Below are 23466 nucleotides of genomic sequence, written 5' to 3'. Positions count from 1 at the left end.
GGAGAAGTATTTTTCTCTGCCAAAAATATTAAAAAGACAAATGGCATCATATTAAAAATTCATTGGAAATTATATATGTGTACATAACATAAAAAGATGGAAAAAGAACATAAATTCTGTGATGTCTTAGATGAAGTAAGATTTCCATTATTTAGTAATCCTGACATCTGCAGATTCTGCATATGTGATGTGCGTGACCAGCAATACCTAGAAATTTCAGCTGTTTTGTTGTCCACTGTAGTTTGACTGTTCATAATAATACAAAATATTATTTCTCCCCAGGAATCTGCTAAGCATTCAACATTTTGTATTGCCTCTGACCTTTTTGAACCTAATATTGAAGGTAGCATGCTTGCTGAAAGTATTGGTTGTGATATTTCAGTGTGTGAGCAAGAGATTTTAAATTAGTTTCCCACCTGCTTTAATACTGGCCTAGGTTTTACAAAACTTTAAAATGGTTAATACTGGAAAACTAAATGACTTGTTTAGTATGCTCTTGACAGCTTTATTAACAGCTCTAGAAGGAGGTATAACTCTCTATTTGCCTGCAAAATTGATATGTACAGGCTTCTCCACACTGGCCTACCAAATTTCCTTACTCTGAACTGCCAGATATACCTCACTGCTGACCTAGAGCATCTGCTTTCCAGGTGAAATAAGTAGCTCAGTATCTCTACCCATTTGATTACTGACCTCTCCTCAGGCTGCCAACAATGGTTTCATCTAATAGTCTGCGGCTTTTTTAAGATAGATAGATTTTTATACATGATAAACTAGACTGAGATGACAGTTCTTAATTGGGATTGTTTAGGAGTATAACAAAATAGACTAATTTAATGAAATGCAGGCACAAGAAAATTTAAATTTACAGCATGAATTACATTGGTCTGTTTATAGTCAAGTTCTCTTCTCATAAAGCTCTTTAATTGATCTTCATAGATTTTTCACACTAGCTGCCCATCTTTGTGTGTGTGTGTGACTAACTTAGACTTTAATGCAGAATACATCAGAGCCTTTTGTTTTGTAAATCATTGGCGTCAGATGTGCTTTTGTTACATTTATGCTTTGATCTGTTTTTCAGCGTACACAAACTTTATTGAAAGAATACAAAGAACGGGGAAAGTCCAATATATTTAAAGATAAACGTTTTGGTGAATATAATACCAAAATAAGTCCAGAGGAGAAGATGATGAAGAGGTTCGCTTTGGAACGGCAGGTAAAGATATAGGAATAAAAAATAATATAAAAAGTAGAAGTAGAAATGTTTAAACTACCAAATAAAGCTTTCTGTAAATAATATTTTGCTTGACCCCAAGGTTCTACCAAAACCCTATAACACAAGCATACTAGAGATGTGAAAGTGTAAACATGGATATGGTTAACCAATGAGCCTGAGCTCGTCAGTTAACCTTCATGGTTACACACCGCTTCCCCAGGCAGCAATGTGGGGGGGAGGGGCTGGGGCCAACCCTCCCCCCATGTAAATATTTTCAGCAGTTACACCTTTACCTAAATGACTGCATTTTAACATCCCTAAACCATACTTCATTTTCATTTTTACTCCCACATACTCCGTTTCTGAAAGTCTATTTACACCTTTTATTCAGTTGAAATGAATTCCAGAATTAGAGCTTATTAAAAATTATTTTAAAATTTAGAATTTTTGGTGGAAGTAAGAAAACCAAAATAATTTTTGCCAATAATTGAAATACTATGATTGATGAGCATTTGGGGTTTTTTATAAAAAATCAAAATTGTAATGAAAATTCTTTTGTCAAAAATCAATTTTTCTATTGAAAAACAGGTTTTGCCCAGCAAATGTTTGACCAGTCCTATCCAAATTACAGATTTTTAAAGCTGAATTATTTTAACATTTACAAAACTGTTGTAATTTTGGGAATTAAACTAGTCAAAAACTAATTTTATTTCCACAAAATTTAAATCCTTTAGTTGGCATTAAAGACCTGTTCTCACCAATACACCTGAAAAAAGTTGGGTTTCACTTGATGGCCCGTGAAGCTTATTTTAGGGTCTTATCACGAGTCTAAGACAACAGTCCCCAAACGTTTTACTTTGTTCCCCTCCTTATCCTGCCTCCCCTGCCTGGAGTGGGGCTGTAGCTCCAAAGTGAGGCATGTGGATGGGTGAGAGGGCCGAGGCTGGAGCCACAGTTGGATGCCAGGAGCAAAACTGGTTGGCATCCCTCCTCACCCCCTATGGGGACTAGCCAGTGCCCCTGAATGTTTCTCTGTTAGGGGCACCCCATGATTTGGGGACACCTGAGGCAGGAAGTGGGATTGGTTTGGAATTCTGTTTCAGTCTACATCATATTTGGATTCCTGAACTAAGCGGCATGATTTTATATGCAGATAATTCTAGTAATAAAACAAAGGTTTTGGAAAAAATAATTTTTAGTGGGTATTAAGCCTGAAATATTTTATTTAAAAGGTTTGAGTTTTTACACACACAAAAACCCAATTTTGCTTTTATATTAATTTTGCCACTAGTTTTTTAACTAAGAAAAAACCCTTCTCCAGAACACTGTGCCTGATTCACCACTTATTTACACTGGTTTAGTTCTGTATTGCCTATGATAAGAGTGTAAAAACTAGTGTGAGATGCTCACTGTTTCAAGGTTTAAATATGTGTGAATGAAATTTTAGACTTCTAAATGCTGTTAAAACAGCAGAGAAATGAAATAGGATTCTCCTGGGCTAAATTGAAAATACAAGTTTTTGAGGAAAGAAAAATCTTTGTTGACTAGCCATCATTAACTTAACTGTTACTAAACTGAAAAATGTCTTATTGCTAAATTGGTTTCTTTATTTTTCACAGCAAAACCATGAAAAGAAAAGTATCTATAACCTCAATGAAGATGAAGAACTGACCCACTATGGCCAATCTTTAGCAGATATTGAAAAACTTAATGACATTATTGAGAGTGACAGTGATACTGAAGAAAGAGGAATATTGTCAGGTAAGAAAAATCAAATTGATACCTTAATACATTTTTATCCAATGTAATTTTCATTCTTAACCCAACTGTGTGAATTGTTGTATGGCTGGCTTTTATTAAAAAATAATGCAAAGAAAAGATTCAGAGTTAAATTGGCCTTCTGTTCCTCTCTTAAATCAGATAAAATATGGTAATTAGAACTAGGTAACTACCAATATAATATTGTAATTTTTAACCATTCACTACTTAAAATTGTATTTTAATTTACGTCATAATTTATTTTTCACATGTGGATATCCTTAAAGTAAGTGCATTCTGTTAAAGTAAACTCTAGTTTAAAATCAACTACAGGCAGTCCCCGACTTACGCGGATCCGACTTATGTCAGATCCGTAGTTACGAACGGGGCTTTTCTTGCCCCGGAGGAAGCGGGCGGCGGGACCGCCCAGACGCGCCGCGGTCCTGCCACCCGCGTCCTCCGGGGCGAGAAAAGCTGCTCCGCGTCTCCCTGGTCTGCTGGGGGAACCCCCCCAGCAGAACAGGGAGATGCGGAGCAAAGCCTCGGAGGACGCGGGAAGCGGGACCGCCCAGACGCGCCGCGGTCCCGCTGCCCGCTTCCTCTGAGGCTTTGTTCCGCGTCTCCCTGGTCTGCTGGGGGATGCCCCCCCCCAGCAGACCAGGGAGACGCGGAGCAAAGCAGCGGAGGATGCGGGCAGGACCGTGGCGCATCTCGGCGGTCCCGCTGCCCGCGTCTCCCTGGTCTGCTGGTGGGGGGAGGAGGGGCGCAGCTAGTGCGCCCACCCCCTGCCAGCAGACCAGGCTTTTCTCGCGACCCCTGGGGTAGAGCAGCTGGGGCGCTGCCCGGTTGGTCCCACAGCGCCGCTTCTCGGCGCTACTGGACCAACCCAGCAGCACCCCAGCTGCTCTGCCCCAGGCGTCCCCAAGTCAGCCGCTGCTGAAACTGACCAGCGGCTGACTACAGGAAGCCCGAGGCAGAGTTGCTCAACAGCGGCTGAATCTGGACGCCTGGGGTAGAGCAGCTGGGGTGCTGCCGGGTTGGTCCCCGCAGCACTGAGCTGCGGCGCTGCGGGGACCTACCTGGCAGCGCCCCAGCTGCTCTGTCCCAGGCGTCCAGATTCAGCCGCTGTTGAGCAACTCTGCCTCGGGCTTCCTGTAGTCAGCCGCTGGTCAGTTTCAGCAGCGGCTGAATCTGGACACCAGTTCCGACTTACATACAGATTCAATTTAAGAACAAACCTACAGTCCCTATCTTGTACGTAACCCGGGGACTGCCTCTATATTAGAGATGATAGTATGCAAAGTATGGTACATTATAGGGGGCACCATTAGCTACGCCTTCAGATGTTACTACTTTACATATTCCACTATAAAAAGACCTTGTTTTCAGTTGCTTTATAACTTCAACATACTTCAGGTGTGGGTTGAAATTTTCCATTCTTGGTCTGTGTCCTAGGCTTAATTGATTTTTAGGGAGAAATTTCAGCACCAACAAGACAGCCATTTCTCAGAACAAAGTTAGGGAAAAATACAATATCTTGTTTTGTAATGTTAAAATGACATTTTTTGTGTTTAAAATTTCTTTAGATCAGATTAAGAACCTCGTAAGTACATAAGAATGGCCGTACTGGGTCAGACCAAAGGTCCATCTAGCCCAGTAGCCTGTCTGCCGACAGCGGCCAGCACCAGGTGTCGCAGAGAGGGTGGACCAAAGACAATGATCAAGCGATTTGTCTCCTGCCATCCTTCTCCAGCCTCTGACAAACAGAGGCCAGGGACACCATTTCTATCCCCTGCCTAATAGCCTTTTATGGACCTAACCTCCATGAAATTATGTAGCTTCTCTTTAAACTCTGTTATAGTCCTAGCCTTCACAGCCTCCTCTGGCAAGGAGTTCCACAGGTTGACTACATGCTGTGTGAAGAAGAACTTTCTTTTATTAGTTTTAAACCTGCTACCCATTAATTTCATTTGGTGTCCTCTAGTTCTTCTATTATGTGAACTAATAAATAACTTTTCTTTATTCACCCTCTCCACACCACTCATGATTTTATAGACCTCTATCATATCCCCCCGCAGTTTCCTCTTTTCTAAACTGAAAAGTCCCAGTCGCTTTAGCCTCTCTTCATATGGGACCCGTTCTAAACCCCTAATCATTTTATTTGCCCTTTTCTGAACCCTTTCTAAGGCCAAAATATCTTTTTTGAGGTTAGGAGACCATATCTGTACATAGTATTCAAGATGTGGGCGTACTGTAGTTTTATACAGGGGCAGTAAGATATTCTATGTCTTATTTTCTGTCCCTTTCTTAATAATTCCTAACATCCTATTTGCCTTATTGACCGCCGCTGCACAGTGTGTGGAAGTTTTCAGAGAACTATCTCCGATCTCTTTCCTGATTTGTCATAGCCAAATTAGCCCCCATCATACTGTAAGTATAGTTGGGGTTGTTTTTTTCCAACATGCATTACTTTACACTTACCCACTTTTAAATTAATGGATATTGCTTATCTCCTAGAACTGGAAGGGACCTTGAAAGGTCATTGAGTCCAGTCCCCTGCCTTCACAGCAGGACCAAGTACCATCCCTGAGAAATTTTTGCCCCAAATGGCCTTCACAAGGATTGAACTCACAACCATGGGTTTAGCAGGCCAATGCTCAAACCACTGAGCTATCCCTCTCCCCACATTAAATTTCATTTGCCATTTTGTTGCCCAATCACTCCGTTTGGTGAGATCTTTTTGAAGTTCTTCACAGTCTGCTTCTGTCTTAACTATCTTAAATAGTTTAGTATCATCCACAAACTTTACCACCTCACTGCTTACCCCTTTCTCCAGATCTTTTATGAATAAGTTGAACAGGATTGGTCCCAGGACTGATCCTTGGGGGACACCACTAGTTACCCCTCTCCATTTTGAAAATTTACTATTTATTCCTACCCTTTGTTTCCTGTCTTTTAACCAGTTCTCAGTCCATGAAAGGACCTTCCCTCTTATCCCATGGCCATGTAATTTACACAAGAGCCTTTGGTGAGGGACTTTGACAAAGGCTTTCTGAAAATATAAGTATACTGTATCTACTGGATCCCCCATGTCTGCATGTTTGTTAACCCCTTCAAAGAACACTAATAGATTAGTAAGACATGATTTCCCTTTACAGAAACCATGTTGACTTTTGCCCAACAAATTATGTTCTTCTACACACCTGACAATTTCATTCTTTACTATTGTTTCGACTAATTTGCCCGGTTCTGAAGTTAGACCTCATACTTACAATAGTGAATAGTTATTCACACAAATAGTCTCATTGAAGCCAATGGGATTTCTTGTGTCAGTTAGTGCAAGTTAATGTGAGTAAAGGGTTTGCAGTCTGGCCCTTTGGGTATAGCTATAGGAAATGTATATTAAAAATCTTTCTATAATTACTTTTATTTTTTCTATTTGGCAAATCTGGAGCTAGTTTCTGTATCCCTTAGTCATGTGAGTAATCTGTAATTATGCAAGTATCTCCTTTCACCTGGATAAGTCTACATCTTCACTTATATATATATTTTTTGGAGTGCATCTGTCTAAGTCTGTTTGTCCATTTGTTCAAGAACGCCTCTTAAACTGTAAGAGCTAGGATGTCCAAATTTGGTGCAGCTTTCTCTCACTCTAATTTAAACCAGGGTCAGGGTTTGGTTGAGTCTGGAAAATGGGCAGTGCTGGTAATGGGACTATTTCCCATAATACGGAAAGGGAGAGGCAGAGAGAGAAGGAACACAAAAGAGAGGAGCACAGAGATGGGAGGCCCCTGAGGGCCAAGAGAATGGCCAGCAGGGCTAGGGCTCTGCCATCTTGCCTGCCAGCACACCAGCAAGGAGCCCTTCTGCCCCACACCTGAAGTTTGCCACCCCACATTGTGAAGAGCCAGCAGCCAGTGAGGGGGCCCTCTGGAGGAGGGGCATCCCCTAGAGCCTGACCCCTCCCCAGACAGGCTGTGGGGGGAGAGAGAAACCGCTAGAGGCCCTGTGCAGCCCTTGACAGCATGCAGGCTGTGGGGCCACTGCAGGAGGGATAGCCACCCAGAGCCTCACCTCACCCCAACAGGCTGCAGGGTGGGTCACTGCAGGAGGGGGAAGCCCCTGGAGCCTCCCCCCTAACAGGCTGCAGAGGGAGGGAGCCTGCTGGCCAGGGGAGTGCTGCTCCACCTCCTGGGAGGAGTTGCTGCTGGGATAGCATTACCCTCACTGACACAGCCCCACTAAGACCCCTCACAGCCCCCTGTCCTGAGTCTCCTGCCCTGAATGTACACCTCTCACTTGCCCTGAGGCCCCTCCCCACGCCTCCCAACTCTCTGCCCTAAGCCACCTGCCTCTCCTCACCCCCAGACTTTTACTCCAGTCTTCTTTTTTTTTAAATAACATGTATATTTTTCATTTATTTTACTTACACTCTGTCTCTGTCTCTGTCTCTTTTTCTCTCTCTCAGCCTCTCAGCAATGCCAGGTACATCTACTAGTATATAAATAAATATTGCTTATATGAATAAAGATTGTTTGTGGCTATGTTTGGATACACAGAAAGAGAAAAGCCAGCCTGGCAACTTCAGTTTATATATGACTATGATGTCAGTAGAAATGTTCGTGCCTTTTGTAAAAGTTTTTGTGAATGTTTGCTCATGAGTAAGTAGTAGGAGTTCATGCAATGTAGTCTCTACTGGACTGTTGCACTTGTCCAAAGTTAATTGCAGGATCATGGCATTAATTGTGTTAAAATAGAGCTGATTTATTTTTAATTCAATGAAAGATAGTTTTAAAGAAAAATAGATATTTAATTTTATATCCCTCTAGATTATAAACACTGTACAGATTTTTTGTTTTAAACAGGTTTTGGAGTTGTTTAGTTTTGGGGTACTCTTTGAATAAAATAACTAAACACAAGTGTTATGTCTGACATGAAAGTTAGGACAGTGATCACAAGCAAAAAAAAAATCCAGTGTTGAAGCTAACCTACTATTCCAGGTTCCTATTGTGGGATAGATGTTCTTTTTTGTGATGTGTGAAGCTTTGATCCTGCAAACCCCTCTGCATGTTTGTGTGCCAGTGGAACTCCTCATATTCTTAAAATCAGTTGTTGTTGTTAAGTGTCTGCAGGATCAGGGCCTAAGTTTGTGCTCTTATAAATCAAACACAGTCAGCATTTGGTGATTAAACCGCGTTTCTGTTCCTGGCTGTCATAGACCTTTTCTGGAATATTGATCAAGCCACTGAACTTCTCTTTGCTCTATCTGTAAAATACGAATAATAATGCTTATCTTCACGTTAATTATGTGAGGATTAATAGATTAAAGCATTCTATTGCTGATTTAACACAAAGTATCTTTTGCTTTTGGGTATTTGAAAGGAAACAAAGTTTAGAAACCCAAGGTCAGAGTGGGAATACCTTTTTTCAAAAGTTTCATCTTAACTTAGGCCAAGCATCAATCGTTATCTGTGGATATGGGTTTTAAAACTTGATTAACTAGCTGTTTTATTCTTTCAGGGAATCTATTAGTTGCATCTATGCCTTAATAGGGAAATAGCACCTTATAATCTTAATGACAGAGTAAATCTATATATTGATTAATCTTTTCTATTCTTTTTTCAGCTGAGCTCACTGCTGCTCACTTTGGAGGGGGTGGAGGTCTCCTTCGTAGGAAAGCACCAAGTGGGGAACAAGATAAAGAAGAGGAAAAACCTAAATCTCGCAAGGAGCTGATTGAAGAGCTGATTGCCAAATCCAAACGAGAGAAGGTGAGTATGTAGCCTTTGAAGAATAATAATAATAATAATAATAAACAAAAATGGACAGACTACATTAAATTTCATATCATTATAGCAGAAAACATTCTGTAAAACCATTATCAGCTTTAAGACATGGAAACCACCATATCCCCTTTCTTCGTGAGAAGTGTGCTTTTTCACAGGAGAAGCAGTAAGTAAAGGGAGTATGCCTTTCTAAATATAGAGCCAAATGATCATATACCTGACCCTCTTGGGAAATGGTATAAAACAGTGGTGTCCAGTGGTTCTGAAGCAGTAGCCACTATAGTGAAAGTCACACTCAACTGGCCAAATAGCCACATTGTTCAAGCCAAGTAGCCACACTCAACCGACCGAATTGCCACGTGTCTAGTAGCTAGCATGTTGGACATGACAGGTATAGAGTGTCTGCTTTTTTGCAGGTTCCCAAACCCTCCACCTATGAACTCTGTAAGCATGGCTATTCTGCCCTTGTATCCCTCATTGCAGGCTTGTGCTACTGTTCACCTAGAGTGCTTAATATTGCAAAACAGGTTGGTTGTGCATTAATTTTTTTTATCATATGTTTAACTTTGTCTACATATGGACCTCATTTGCTCTTGATGCTGCAGGTGATCTTCCTTGGGCAGTTACACAAATTACTGGCCAATTGAACAATAATTATGATATATGCATATTTTAATTTTTCTAGAGAGAGAGACAAACTCAGAGAGAAAATGCCTTGGAACTCACAGAAAAACTTGACACTGATTGGAAAGAAATCCAAACCCTTCTCTCCCACAAAACCCCTAAGTCAGAGAGGAAAGATAAAGACGAGGATAAACCCAAGGTAAGGTTTTGTCAATATAGCTTTGTTTCGTTGCAGCCTTTACTGATTTGATTCTAGTTATGGAATCAAAGTACGTAGTTATTGACAGTTAAGGAGGAATTTGTTCACTAGTTATTTATATATGATCATTTCTAATTAAAATATTTAAAATGTCTAGTGTTTTAGTAAAATTGAAAGAATTCTACAGTCTCTGAAGGAGTTTCATCTCAGAATTATGAGGTTGGAAGGATTTTTAGTAGATACTAATTTTAGAGAAATAAAGGATTTGTATTAAGTATTTTAAGACTTGACCAAGAAGTTCATCATGATTATGGCTACGCTTTTTCATTAGCTGTTGAATTTGAGTGAGGTTCCTTGTTCTATAAAAATATGAGTAATATTCTGGTTTATTTGTAAGACACAAACATTTTCTTGAAGAGATATCATCTGCTTGAAAAGGAAAATGCCTGAGTTGTAAATGCCTTTGAAATGTCTCTTGAACACACATTCTTCAAGGGCATGTCTACACTGGGGCATTATTTCAAAATAATTCCCCTTATTTGAAATAAAAAGGCAAGTGTCTACACTGCAAGACATTATTTTGAAATAATGTCAAGATGGAGGTTTTCTTACTCCGACTCCCGTAATCCTCATTTCAGAAGGAGTAAAGGAAGTTGAAGAAAGAGTGTTCTTCCTTCGACTTCCTGCTGTATAGACAGCACCAAAAGCCAAATTAAACTATTTCCACTTTAACTACGCAATTGACGTGGCTGAAATTGCGAATCTTAAGTCACATTTTGCCCTGTTGTGTAGATGTCCCCTATTTTAGCAATAGATGTTTGTGGCAGTAACTTCACTTCTGCATCAATTGGCACATAAAATCTCTCTTCACACTTATTTAAAAAAGAGTGAAAATTCTAGTGATTTGGGCAGATTAATTGTGAAAGTGAATCTAGAAGTTCTAACAGGTAGACAAATATGCCATGAATAATTTATCAAGTTTTATCTTGGTTTTGAAATTGACATGAAACCTTTGTAGATTTCATTTGGAAGTTTGTTGGATACAGAGAAAATGAGAATCAGTGATGTTCTGTTGCGTTCATATGCAGTTTGGGAGAAAATTCATAATCTGGTTTAGTATAAAAGGAAAATTTTGTCAATTTAAATGTTTTAAACAAGTGGCATGGTTTAGTGCAGGGGTGGAAAACCTACAGCCTGGGGGCCAGATGTGGCCCTTGGCTTGCCTGGATCCGGACTTCGAGGCCCTGGTCTTTCTCCCTCTTCCCCCACCCCCAGCATTTGGGAGCCTGCATCGGTGCTGCAGCCCCCACCCCACCATGGGGCTGGAGCCCACAATCTACTAGCCTAGGTCCCTCACGGGGGGAGTGTCTTTCTCCTTCTCAGTCAGGGGGCCACGTCAGGGAGGGCTTGTTTTTGTTGTTGGGGTTTTTTGCTTCTCACTTGTGTATGGCCCCCGACTGATTTTTTCTGTGGGTCAGTGTTCCCCAACCCAAAAATCGTTCTCTACCCATACCCTTTTCATCTCTACCCCTAATTTGCATTGTGGCTCTGGGCACACTGTACCTCATTTTATGAGGATATTGTCTTCCTAATTAAGATGTAACTCATGTTTTGTACACTGGTTTGAGGATATATAATGCTATGTAAGTGATCAGTTTATTAAACATTTTTTCTGGTTTTTTTTATAGAAATGTGAATAGGTAACTGGGTAAACCAAGGGGCTGAAGCAGCCCCTGCTTCTGGTGCTGTGGCTGCTTCAGCCTGACTGACTGGAGGGCAGGGGTAGTAGAGGCTGCTCTGTCCCATCGAGATGGAATCCACACCCACTCTCTTTTAATCAATTAACCAGGTCACTTAACATTTAACTGGTTAACTAATTAAATGGGATTTTACATCCCTAATTTTTGACCAGATATAGTTTCTTAGATTTCATATTCACTTATGTATGTATGTATGTATGTATGTATGTATGTATGTATGTATGTATTTTAAAGTGAGAATTTTCCTGGGGGTGGGGGAAGTCTCCATGAATTTCAATTTCCACTCAATTAGTCTTTTCCAAGTTCTTTTATTGTGTTGGTGTTCTTTCATGCCTTCTCCAGAGCCAATCATAGTCATTCCTGAATGAACCAAGGGCTTCCTGTGGATGTGCACAAAAAGTAACATATTAACTAATTATGAAATTGTATATTTCTGTAGCCTGATGAGTATGATATGATTGTTCGAGAACTTGGGTTTGAGATGAAGGCACAACCCTCTGACAGGTTGAAAACTGAGGAAGAATTGGCAAAAGAGGAGCAAGAAAGACTTCAGAAATTAGAGGTACGTGAGTGTTTTAAATTGTGGTGTAGACCTCCCATTGGTAGTGAACTTTTACAGTTTTTTGTCATTGCTTAACCTCAGTTTGAAAGCAGTTGTACTAAAAGATGCAGGAGACAATTCTGAAAATAAGCCCCTGTCATAGTCTAATGGAACTATTTGCATCACTACACAGATAACATGATTTACCCATTTTTCATGGATTTTTAATTTGACTATTTAAAAAGAATGGGCTGAATACTTGGCACATGAAATGACATGGCAAGAAAACTAATATTTTTTTTCAGTTAAATACAAGTTGCACCAAGGTTGTCTTTCTGTATCATTCAGACCTAATATGTGCTTAAACTTTTAGATGAACCTGCGTTGTGTACAGGAGCTGAATCAACATCTGTGCAAATCCTGCACCGCTTCCCTTCTGTAGCTGCAAAGGGTCCCCTGGCAATTGTGCTGATGCGAGTTTGCTCTGTGGGGGGATAGGATTTACCTGGGAAAGTTTGCATGTTCCCGAGGAGCTCAGTGCGCCCTGGGCATCAGTGCACAAAGAGTGGGTCTTGGTAGGGCCCAAGCCTACTGGTAAATTGATCTTCTTCGAATAAAAACTTTAAGCTATGACTGCAAGGCTACTTCAATATTAAGTCTTCTATAGTGACCACAGTGCTGCTCAGTAAGCACTAATCAGAGTGGAGGAAAAGATTCTTTTCCTCTTATTTCATGCAGTGCATCTCTGGCTCCAAATCCAAATAATTGCTGGTTGGAGGAGGGGGAGCGGGAAATGCTCCACAATAAGTAATGGCTCAGTTACAGCTGGATGAGTCAGTTGACAAGTTTTCGTAGTTAAAATTCCTTTCAAAGCCTTATAAGTTTGTTCAAACCTATTTTAAATATAGGAAATATGCATGCATGCATGCTGCACAACCATAAAGTTCTAAAGAAGCTACTGCTTTGTGAAAATAATATAATTACCAAAATATATATTTAAGAGTATAAATAAATATTTCATTGCCAAAGATACACAGGGCTTTTGGTAAATATATTTCAAACCCTTCAAAATATGGGTTAGACTATATACAGTCAGACTCATTTACCAGTCCCACTCACCAAAACAAGGCAACTTGAAGTTTAAGCTAATATGTTATTGTATCTTTGCGTTTTATTGTTCCTTCCCTCTGTTAAATGAATAATGCTAGTTAAAATTTTGTTTTCTCTTTGGTTTTCTTTTCTTAATTACTTTGAAAATTGGAGAAAAAATAGATAATCTAGGTCATATGAACTATATTGTCTTTCCCCTGATTTTATTTTAAAACTCAGGCTGATAGACTACATCGAATGCATGGAAAAGATGAACATGAGAACAAAAAGAAACCCAAGCATATGTCAGCTGATGATTTAGCAGATGGCTTCATCCTGGATAAAGATGACAGACGTTTACTTTCTTATAAAGTAAGGATTTGATTGTTTTATAATGACTTTCAACATTGTTGAAATGAAGAGAAAATCATTTCCAATGAAACAGAACTCTTTTCTGTTGATTTTATTATTTTTTATCTGGGTGTACTGCACTTTCCACCTGAACTTTATTCCTTGTACACAAGAGATTGTTTCAGATTCTCTCCTGTATTAGGGCTGGACTGATCATGCAGGCAGCGTAAAGCAACCTACATCTAGCATAGAGGACCCACCCTAGTGTACGGAGATCAACTTATGGTGTAATTGTAGCTCCAATATCATCCACATAAGGCAGGTGTGGGCAAAAGGGCCTCTGCAGGCCAGATGTGGTCCACTAAGTAAGTTGATCTGGCCCGCAAAGGCCCTGCCACTCCCTCTGCCCCCAGAACAGTAAGTACCTGGGGATGGGGGAAGCGCACGAAGTCTCCTCCCACCCTGCAAGGGGTGTGGTGCTTCTAAGTGCCTCATGCTTCTTTCAGGGGATGGTGGGAGGACACCAGTCTTGCCAATCATTGTGGGTAGGGCAGCGTGTGAAGTCTCCTCCCGTCCTGCAAAGGGCTCGGGGAACTTAGCTGGTGGTTGACTCTAAGCGTGATGCTTCCTTCATGTGCTCTCCCTCCCCAGGCCCTGATTGACCTGTGGGCACGGGAGGGAGTGTGTAACTTCTCCTCCCACTACCAGGGCACAAGTGTCTAGAGGGAACTGCCAGCTGTTCAGAACATCTGTCGGTACTCTCTGGGGATGGGCAGAGAGATTGCATGCTCTCCCACCTCCAGACGAATCAGGGCCTTTGGGTGGGGAAGCACAGAGGTGTCCTGGCCCCGCCCCTTCTGCCTGAGTCCCTGCCCCTTCAGGGACAGCCCGGGGCCAATTCAAAATTTTCTAAAGTGACCCCCCGGTCAAACATTATTGCCCACCTCTGGCATAAGGGATATAGCCATGATTTCCCCACACTCAGAAGGAGCTGACTAGTATGCAACTATTCCACACTAGAGGAGAATAAAAAGTGATTTAAAGCATACTTTATTAAATACCTCCTCTGTCGACCTATGCTTTGTGCCTCTCAACGGCAACAGATCAGAGTTCTCATGAAATTACCTTCCTCTTTCAGATAGAGGAATCACTGGCATTTTGAGTGCATTGGCTTCACTCAGTGATTAGGCTCTCTGATCAGTGACCCTGTAAAAACAGTCTAGCAGGCTTTGATGTTTGCCTTCCCTTTTTGTAATGTCAAATGTACTTGGTTAACAAGAGAAATGATGGCTCTGTTGCTGCAAATTGTATGTGGCATCTGACAGACCCCCTCCTATAATCACCAGTAATAAAAATCTTGTAACGAGGCATGGTGTGTGAGGCAGACTATAGATAGAGTCTTTTTCTAGGTCTGTATTAGTTCTAACAGAAATAAAAGGGAGTAAAACTGTATTCTGGGACCACTTTTCCTTGTCTTATATTCTTTGTAAGTGCATTGAGAACAGTTGAGTTACAAAATGTGCAAGTAAGTGTAGAACTTGTTCCTCAGCAGCTGTTATCCAGTTCAGGTTGTTGGGGCTTCTGACATCTTGGGATCAAGCCCATACTGAGGGGAAATCTTCCTTGTTCTATTCATAAAAAAGTCCCATAGAAGGCACTTTTTAAATACAGGTGAAATCTTCCATTTGTGGTGCAACTCTGGCTACAGACACTGCTTCTCTGGCTGCCCATCTTTCAATTTTTACATCCCCAGCACCGGTTTTCCTGTATGTCACCTTAGTGACTTTGCTCAGCTACTCCCAATTCGCTCATCTTTCTTCCTTGGTTTCTACTTCTCTATCTTCCCTTTTCAACTGATACCCAGTCTATGTACTGTCAGAGCCAAATTTTCATTTGCAAACTACTGGTCCACCTAATATACCGCTGTATTTTAAATAATATTCAATTTTTATCAAACTCGGAGATGAGAGGATCTGATGTGTTTCTAGTAGGGTTGTTAAAAAGTGGGTAATTGTATAACCGTTGAAAACCTCAGTGGTTATATGCACCTGCAGTGCAGGGCAGTAGCTGGCTCCCCAGGATCCAGGGCATGCTGGGAGCCAGCTGTTAAGCTGGCTCTCGGCACACATTGGCTCCCAGTTGCAGCCCTGCTCCCAGGAAATTGACTGCTGTCCCCATGCTGCTGCCTCTGTATCAGCTGCTCCCTGCTACAACTCTGCTCCTGAGGAGCTGACTGCTGCCCCAGGATGCTGTCTGGAATACAAAGCCAGCAGCATGGGACAGCAGCTGGCTCCCCAGGAATGGGTAAGAGCCTGTGTCTAACTGTTAACAGTAACCAATATGCCCAGGCTTATCAGTTACCATTTAAATGGTTATACTTTTACATCCCTAGTTTCTAGTAATACAAGTAAAGGCGTTATTTTAACTTATAATTTAAAACCCAACAGTATTCTTGTAAGCTAGTTTAAGTCTTTTTCTCTATTAATAGGATGGAAAAATAAATGTTGGAAATGAAGAGAAAGAAGGTGGAAATGAAGAAGAGAGTGAAAGTGAAGAAGAAAGTGAGGGAGAACCTACTAGGGAACATGGGGAAGAAGCAATTGTTGAGGAAGATGATGCTACAGATAGTCCCTCTGATCTTGAATCTGACATGGGGAGCGAGGAAGAGGTAACTGCAGATGAAGACCAGAAAAAGAAACACAAAGGAAACGAAAATAAATTGCAAAGTGAGAAAGAACAAAATGCTAAGATAGAAGCTGCCAAATCTGAGCTTCCATACACATTTACTGGTAAGATTCCTACTGATTGACTAGGTAGAGGGGTTGTTTATTTTCTGGAAATAAGGATCTATGTCTGAGGCTCCACTTCATGTAGTAACTCCTCACTTAACATAGTGTCAGTTAATGTTTTGTTACATTGCTTTATCTATTAAAGCACACGTTCATTGTTGCTCAGTGCTCCTGTCATGGGGTGGTTTTGCCCTGCCCCTTCATAGGCAGGGTTTTGCACCCTTCAGGCCCCTCGCTAAGTGTTGCAGCCTGTGAGTGTCTCAGTCCTTATGAGCAAGGTCCTCTCACTATGTCCTTGTGGCCACGGTTAGTACCACATCCCTTCTCTTAGGGTTAGTGAGACCCAGTCCATTCCCTTCCCTCCAGGCAGTGGGGCCAAGTGGCCTGACTCAGTCATCATGCTCTTCTCTTAGAACAGTGAGGCCTAATGGCCCGAGCCAGCAGCAGTGCCCCCTGTGTTCCGGGCAGTAAGGCCTAGCTGCTAGAGTCAATAGTCAATCACTCCCTATTCTAGGTCAGTCAGGCCTAAAAGCCAGAGTCCATATCAATAGCTCCCTCTTCCAGGAAAGTAAAGCCTATTGGCCAGAGTCAGTCACAGCTGGAGCAACCTCTTGGGGACTAATGAGATGGGGTGGACGGACCTGGGCCCTTCCCTCTCCCCTGGGTCCCAGCCCAGGGCCCTGTCATTGATAGGTGTGTCCCACCATTAGCTCAGTGGCAAATCCGCCCGCAGCACGCTAGGCTTTTGAGGTTTTTGATCTCCCTGCCCTAGGCTGCTTCCTACCAGCATCCCTAACGTCAACTTCTCCAGTCACATCTTAGCCATTCTCAGCTGATTGGCCTCCACAGTTCAGTTGTCCCGTAGCTCCTCCTGCGGAGTTCTGGCATCAGCTCCTTCCTCCGCAGCACTCAGCCCTGACTGAGCTGCTTCAATGGCCTTTCTACTAAGGATATAAAAGACTAGTCGACTAACTGATAAGCATTTGCTTATTGGTAGGGCTCAACAAATAATGCAATCTACTCGCCTGTGGCGAATAGATGGCAACCCGGAAGAGCCAAGTTCGGGCGCTCTGCGCATGTTGCGGTTCGGCAAGCCCTGCATATCTGCTAGTATTTTGACTAGTCGATATTCCTCCCCCCCCCCCCTTTGCTGCCTCAAAGGGCGGAGGAAGGGGTACTTCAGAGTGGCAGCACGTGGGGCTTTCTCTGCTAGGTAGCCCACGTTCACTCTTTCATGCCCAAGGCGGGGTTGGTACACCCTGTCATAGCTTCCTTATAACATCGTATGGCTGCCTGCTCTGTCCACTACTTGCAGGATTTTCTGGAAAAGCAGCCTATCCTTGTGGGGGTTTGGAATCAGGGTGGGCTGGCAGCCCCTCATCAGCTCTCATAAGTTCCCTATGCTGCTGCTCCTCCTACTGCCGTGCTGCTCCTGCCCTCTGTCTTGAAGCTGTTCCCGAAAGCCTCCTGCTTGCAATGCTGAGAGAGCGGGAAGAGGGATGTTGTTGTTCCCCCCTCTTCCCTAGTTGAGCCCCCTCCCTCCAACTCTGTACCCCCTCTCCACAAAGCAGGATATCACAGCTACAAAGTCCTGTGTCTGGGCTTCCTGGTCTACTTACAAGGGCAGTGTACTTGAAGGGAAGTCGGCATACTTAAAGGGGCAATGCATGTCTCTATTTGCCTCCCTCCCTCTTCCCCCTTCCCCCCCCCCCCCCACACACACAATGTTATCTTGCAGATAATCAGCTAATCGAGTAGTCCAGGCTCGTGCCGGACCCAGACGGCTGCGGCTGTGCCTTTTAAATGTAGTAACAGCTAGGCAGCTCTTACTACATTTAAAAGGCAGGGCCACAGCATTGCTGCACTTGTGCCTCCCCCTACCCTTGCAGAGACAGTGCGGCTCCCCTGCTCCCTCCCCTTGCTGCTTCTGATATAGAGGCAGCAAGGTGTGGGAGGGAGGCGGGAATACGAGTAGCCTAGGCTTATTGGGTAATTGACTGTTTGATTACTCTTTTACATCCCCCTCTCTCTCTCTCACACACACACACTCACACACGCTTGGGACTGTGCAACCGTGTATGCATTGTCCGGAGGAAAGAGTGGTGCACTATAGCAGGATAGTGTGGGTTTTTGCAGGAAAGAATTTGCAGCCACTGCCATGTATCTATTGTATTTCCTCCCTCCTGCCTTAGTCCATGCTGCTTTTTAAAGTGTGAGGCTACATTAACAATATGTTAACCACTGAGGGGTCAGCTGAGTCCTAGTTTTTCATGTAGTAGCAAGATATTCTCTGGGAAATTACCACCTGACTCACCATCTCAACCAAGCTTCACAGTTGGTATTAAATTGTTTAAAATTACTTGACTTAATACTGTATGGCTACATCTACACTGGCATGATTTTCTGGAAATGCTTTTAACGGAAAAGTTTTCCGTTAAAAGCACTTTCGGAAAAGAGCATCTAGATTGGCACAGACGCTTTTCCGCAAAAGCACTTTTTGTGGAAAAGCATCCTGCCAATCTAGACGCGCTTTTGCGCAAAAAAGCCCCATCGCCATTTTAGCCATCGAGGCTTTTTTGCACAAAACAGTACTGTGCTGTCTACACTGTCTACACTGTGCTGTCTACACTGGCCCTCTTGCACAATTGATTTGCACAAGAGAGCTTTTGCCCAAACGGGAGCAGCATAGTACTTCCGCAAGAACACTGATGATCTTACATGAGATCGTCAGTGTTCTTGCGGAAATTCAAGCGGCCAGTGTAGACAGCTGGCAAGTTTTTCCGCAAAATCATAAGAACATAAGAACAGCCGTACTGGGTCAGACCAAAGGTCCTTCTAGCCCAGTATCCTGTCTACCGACAGTGGCCAGCACCAGGTGCCCCAGAGAGGGTGGACCAAAGACAATGATCAAGTGATTTGTCTCCTGCCATCTCTCTCCAGCCTCTGACAGACAGAGGCCAAGGACACCATTTTATCCCCTGGCTAATAGCCTTTTATGGACCTAACCTCCATGAAATTATCTAGCTTCTCTTTAAACTCTATTATAGTCCTAGCCTTCACAGCCTCCTCTGGCAAGGAGTTCCACAGGTTGACTACACGCTGTGTGAAGAACAACTTTCTTTTATTTGTTTTAAACCTGTTACCCATTAATTTCATTTGGTGACCTCTAGTTCTTCTATTTAGGGAACTAATAAATAACTTTTCTTTATCCGCCCTCTCCACACCACTCATGATTTTATAGACCTCTATCATATCCTCCCTCAGTCTCCTTTTTTCTAAACTGAAAAGTCCCAGTCGCTTTAACCTCTCCTCATATGGGACCTGTTCCAAACCCCTAATCATTTTAGTTGCCCTTTTCTGAACCCTTTCCAAGGCCAAAATATCTTTTTTGAGGTGAGGAGACCACATCTGTACATAGTATTCCAGATGTGGGCGTACCATAGTTTTATACAGGGGCAGTAAGATATTCTGTGTCTTATTTTCTATCCCTTTCCTAATAATTCCTAGCATCCTATTTGCCTTTTTGACCGCCGCTGCACACTGCGTGGAAGTTTTCAGAGAACTGTCCATGATAACTCCAAGATCTCTTTCCTGATTTGTCGTCGTCATCTGCTTTTGCGGAAAAACTTGCCAGTCTAGACACAGTGTATATGTATATAATGCCTTTTGTCTACTGAAAACATTCCCCAGGAACTTAATTCTCCCCTTCTTTCTCCTCCTCCCCCTATTTACATTTATTTTTATGGGAAATTGGATTCACTTAATATCATTTCACTTAAAGTAACATTTTTTTTTTTAGAAACGGAACTACAAGATTAAGTGAGCTGTTACTGTAATTGTACTTCTTCTGGCCAAAGAGTATTGGACATGACTCTTCAGATCTTGAAAATGAGACTTGTCAGCAAGCAGAATTTCTCTGTGTAGCATGAGAAAATCCTTGTCTGTGCAGGAGCTGAGTAGGCTACTGCTCCTTTCAACCCTTAAAGTGAAAGACAGAAAGCCTTGATTGAAATTTGTTCATGTAAGATTGTGCCCACTGTTATCTCAAGACTAAAACAACAGCCTGCACGGAATAGTGTTATCTTGCAAAAAAGAATCCCCAATAATTTTCTAGCATGTATTGTGTCCAGAATGTATTGTCAGATTATGTGAGAGGAAGCTCCTGAGACTGGCCAGAGCAGCTATAGCGGGGAGGTGTGTGAAGCAACAGGGCTGGCGCTTACTGGTTACTCCCACTGGTGAAATTCTTCATGGGATTGCCAGCAGCCTCAGGAACAGTTAACAGTGTACCCAATACAATTTTTATTAATACTAATATTTGCATTCATTTTTTACATCCCTAATTTGCAGTGTCTTTGTGATGCTGGTTAAACGATAATGTACACTGAATAGAGTAATTTAAATTAGGAATTTGATAGTCTAATTGTTTACATAGTTACATGCAACACCACCACGCTGCTGCCTTTGTATCAGCAGACAGGAGCCAGTGCACACGGGCAGCTGGCTTTTAAGCCAGCTCCCCGTGTGCACCGGCTCCTGCGCAGCAGCCTGCTTCTCGCTCCCCTCTCCCCCCCATGTAACTGCTGACATTTTCAGTGAATACACAATTGAATAATTAAAGAACATTTTAACATCCCTAGTTTAAATTGAATCTGGCATCATTTTTATGAGGGAAGTTATTAAATTAAAAAAGAGCTCTAAGGAAGTACATTGGCTAAGCTTTTATAAAACACTATAAATAACTGGCACACACATATTTCTTTCCATTAGTAGGTATGCTCTTTTATATATCTTACTGTATTCCATGCAAGATAGTGGACTGCGTATCTTGAAAATTACACAGTTTGTGCGACCATAAAAACAGAAAATATAGAATTATGGGTAAATTTTGGACACTGAACTTTAAGTCTGCTCCTCTTTGCGTATGGCTATGTGATTGCATATTCTGTCTCAAATAACATAGTGATAATATGGTTTTATTTATCTTTTAAATGTTAACTTAACATTTTTCTAGAAGTCTTATTGCTTTGTTCTGATTTGAAATAGCTATTTTCTAGAAGTTTGTTGACAATGTAAAATATTTTCTAATTTATCTTAAATTTCAACAGGTTATGCTTGATTTTTTTTATTATTATTATTATTATAGTTCCAGAATCCTGTGAAAAACTTAAATCTTTACTGTTTGGAAGAATAATAGAAGAACAGCTGGTTATCTTAGAGAGGATTCAGAAGTGCAATCATCCAAGCCTTGCAGTAGGAAACAAAGCAAAGTTAGAAGTATGTTTGAGTTTTAATATGAATTTTGAATGCTAAAGCGGGTGGACTAAATGTTCAAGGAGCAGTTTGAAATATATTGTTTTTGTATTCACATTATTTAAAGAAAATGTTATTTAAAATTTACAATTGGGAGTACACACACACACAACTGTGTAATGGTTTTTAAATGGTTTACTTTTTGCAGAAACTATTTGGCTTCCTTTTGGAGTACATTGGAGAGTTAGCAACTGTGGAACCACCAGAGCTCAAAATGATTGACAAATTGGTCCTGTAAGTAATAAAACATGTTGACTATAGCCCCCTTGTGGTTCCAAGAGAAAAAGATAGCTGGTTGACAATAAAGCACACAGTGTGTTACTTAGTTTAAATTCTCCTATTAACATTGAAAACTAATTTTCCACTTACTTTATTGTGTTTTAATGTTGTTTCTTTTAGTGCCTTAGTCATTACTTGTATTAAAAAGCTTCCAACATTCTAAAAGCAAATTAACAGAATTCTCAGTGTGCAAGAGACATTCAATTAGAACTACATAATTACACAAGGAAAAACTATGGTAAATGAAAGTATATAGGTTACTAAGTCAAGTATTTGAAAGTTAGGCAATGCCAAATTTGTTACCTATTGTTACTCATTGCAACATTTGTCCTGTGGCCATTAGGGATGTAAACAACTACTCGAGTAGTCGACTTTCTGATAAACTTAAGCTCACCAAGTAGTCGAGTCACTACTCAACCACTCACTCCCCACCACCACCCTTGCTGCCTCTGTACCATCTCTGCAGTGCATTTGGGGTGCAGCGGAGACAGAGGTGCAACACTCTGGGACCTGGCGTGAGCTGGGACTCAGCACTCCCAGCTTGCACCGGGTCTCCCACTGCAGCTCTGCCAGGTGGCTCTTATACTTTAAAAGGCAGAGCCGCAGCAGTCTGGGACTCAGCACAAGACAGGACTGCTGCGTCCTGACTTGCACTGGGTCCCAGATGGCTGCAGCTCTACTTGTTAAATGTAGTAAGAGTCGCAATGGGGGACATACCTCAGACCTACTCCCACTGCAGCTCTGCAGTTTAAATGTAGTAGGAGTCAGACTGCCTGCAAGCCCAACTCCTACTACATTTAAACTGCAGAGCTGCAGCTGATCAACTAATTGTGTACTTGATACGAATTATATTGAGTACAAGATTAGTCATTTACCCACTTCTTAACATCCTTAGTGTCCATTCTGTGCACTGACTGGGACTGAGGACTAAGTGCAAAATGTGATCACATAATTAGGGATTGTGATAGAGATGCAGCCGTGTTAGTCTGGTCTAGCTGAAACAAAAGACAGAACTATGTAGCACTTTAAAAACTAACAAGATGGTTTCTTAGGCGATGAGCTTTTGGTGGGTCTGGCCCACGAAAGCGCATCACCTAATAAACCATCTTGTTAGTCTTTAAAGTGCTACATAGTTCTGTCTTACAATCCCTAATTATATCTCAATTATGGATGTGAATGTATAGCCATTTACACAAATAACCGATGACCCTGTGCTCATCAATTAATCCTAACAGGCACACACACAGTCTTCCCTACACCCTCTGGCTGCAGACCTGTTCCCTTTCCCCCCCATTGGCCCACATACCGCCCTCCTGTAGTTGTTCTGGCCATTAGAAGGTGCTTACTAAGCAGCATACATTTGCTGTTAGCATCACTTTGGTGGTGGCATAGGCTAGACCAGGTCTACTCAACACATAGCCCATGGGCCGCATGCGGCCTGTTTGTTTGCGGACCATGGTGCAGTTTGGGTTTACACAGGGCTCAACACGCAGCTTGTGGGTGGGAGCCAAAACAAAAAAGTAGTCAATATGATGACTACTTGACTATAATGTTGAGATGCGTTTTAGTAGTTAACTTCCTGGACTTTCATTGCTCATTAAAAGTGCTGTTATATGGGTGGAAATCAAGTAAATATTGTATTTTATTAGTATCAGCAGAACTGACTTGTGTGTTGTGTAGTCTTGCCTTAAACTTTGTATTCATGCCTATCAGTGTGAAAGAAGCTAAGTATCAGAACATAACCACGCATCTCTAAAGATG

At 41.9% G+C, this 23466-nt stretch overlaps 1 protein-coding gene across 1 annotated transcript in view; it reads left to right on the top strand.

Moving 5' to 3' along the window:
- NOP14 (NOP14 nucleolar protein) overlaps nucleotides 1–23466 on the top strand; it is a 52444-nt gene that overhangs the window by 7368 nt on the left and 21610 nt on the right. The window contains exons 2-10 of the mRNA XM_075930837.2: nucleotides 1082–1216; nucleotides 2836–2977; nucleotides 8600–8745; nucleotides 9446–9583; nucleotides 11783–11905; nucleotides 13214–13345; nucleotides 15813–16113; nucleotides 21260–21390; nucleotides 21575–21660. Of these exons, the coding sequence (XP_075786952.2) occupies nucleotides 1082–1216; nucleotides 2836–2977; nucleotides 8600–8745; nucleotides 9446–9583; nucleotides 11783–11905; nucleotides 13214–13345; nucleotides 15813–16113; nucleotides 21260–21390; nucleotides 21575–21660 (1334 nt within the window). The remainder of the gene's footprint in view (nucleotides 1–1081; nucleotides 1217–2835; nucleotides 2978–8599; nucleotides 8746–9445; nucleotides 9584–11782; nucleotides 11906–13213; nucleotides 13346–15812; nucleotides 16114–21259; nucleotides 21391–21574; nucleotides 21661–23466) is intronic.

This window comes from Pelodiscus sinensis, chromosome 4, assembly GCF_052426305.1.
Source record: "Pelodiscus sinensis isolate ZL-2025 chromosome 4, ASM5242630v1, whole genome shotgun sequence".
Lineage (NCBI taxonomy): Eukaryota > Metazoa > Chordata > Testudines > Trionychidae > Pelodiscus > Pelodiscus sinensis.
Note: the sequence above shows the minus strand (reverse complement) of the source record. Positions and strands in the feature narration are given on the sequence as shown.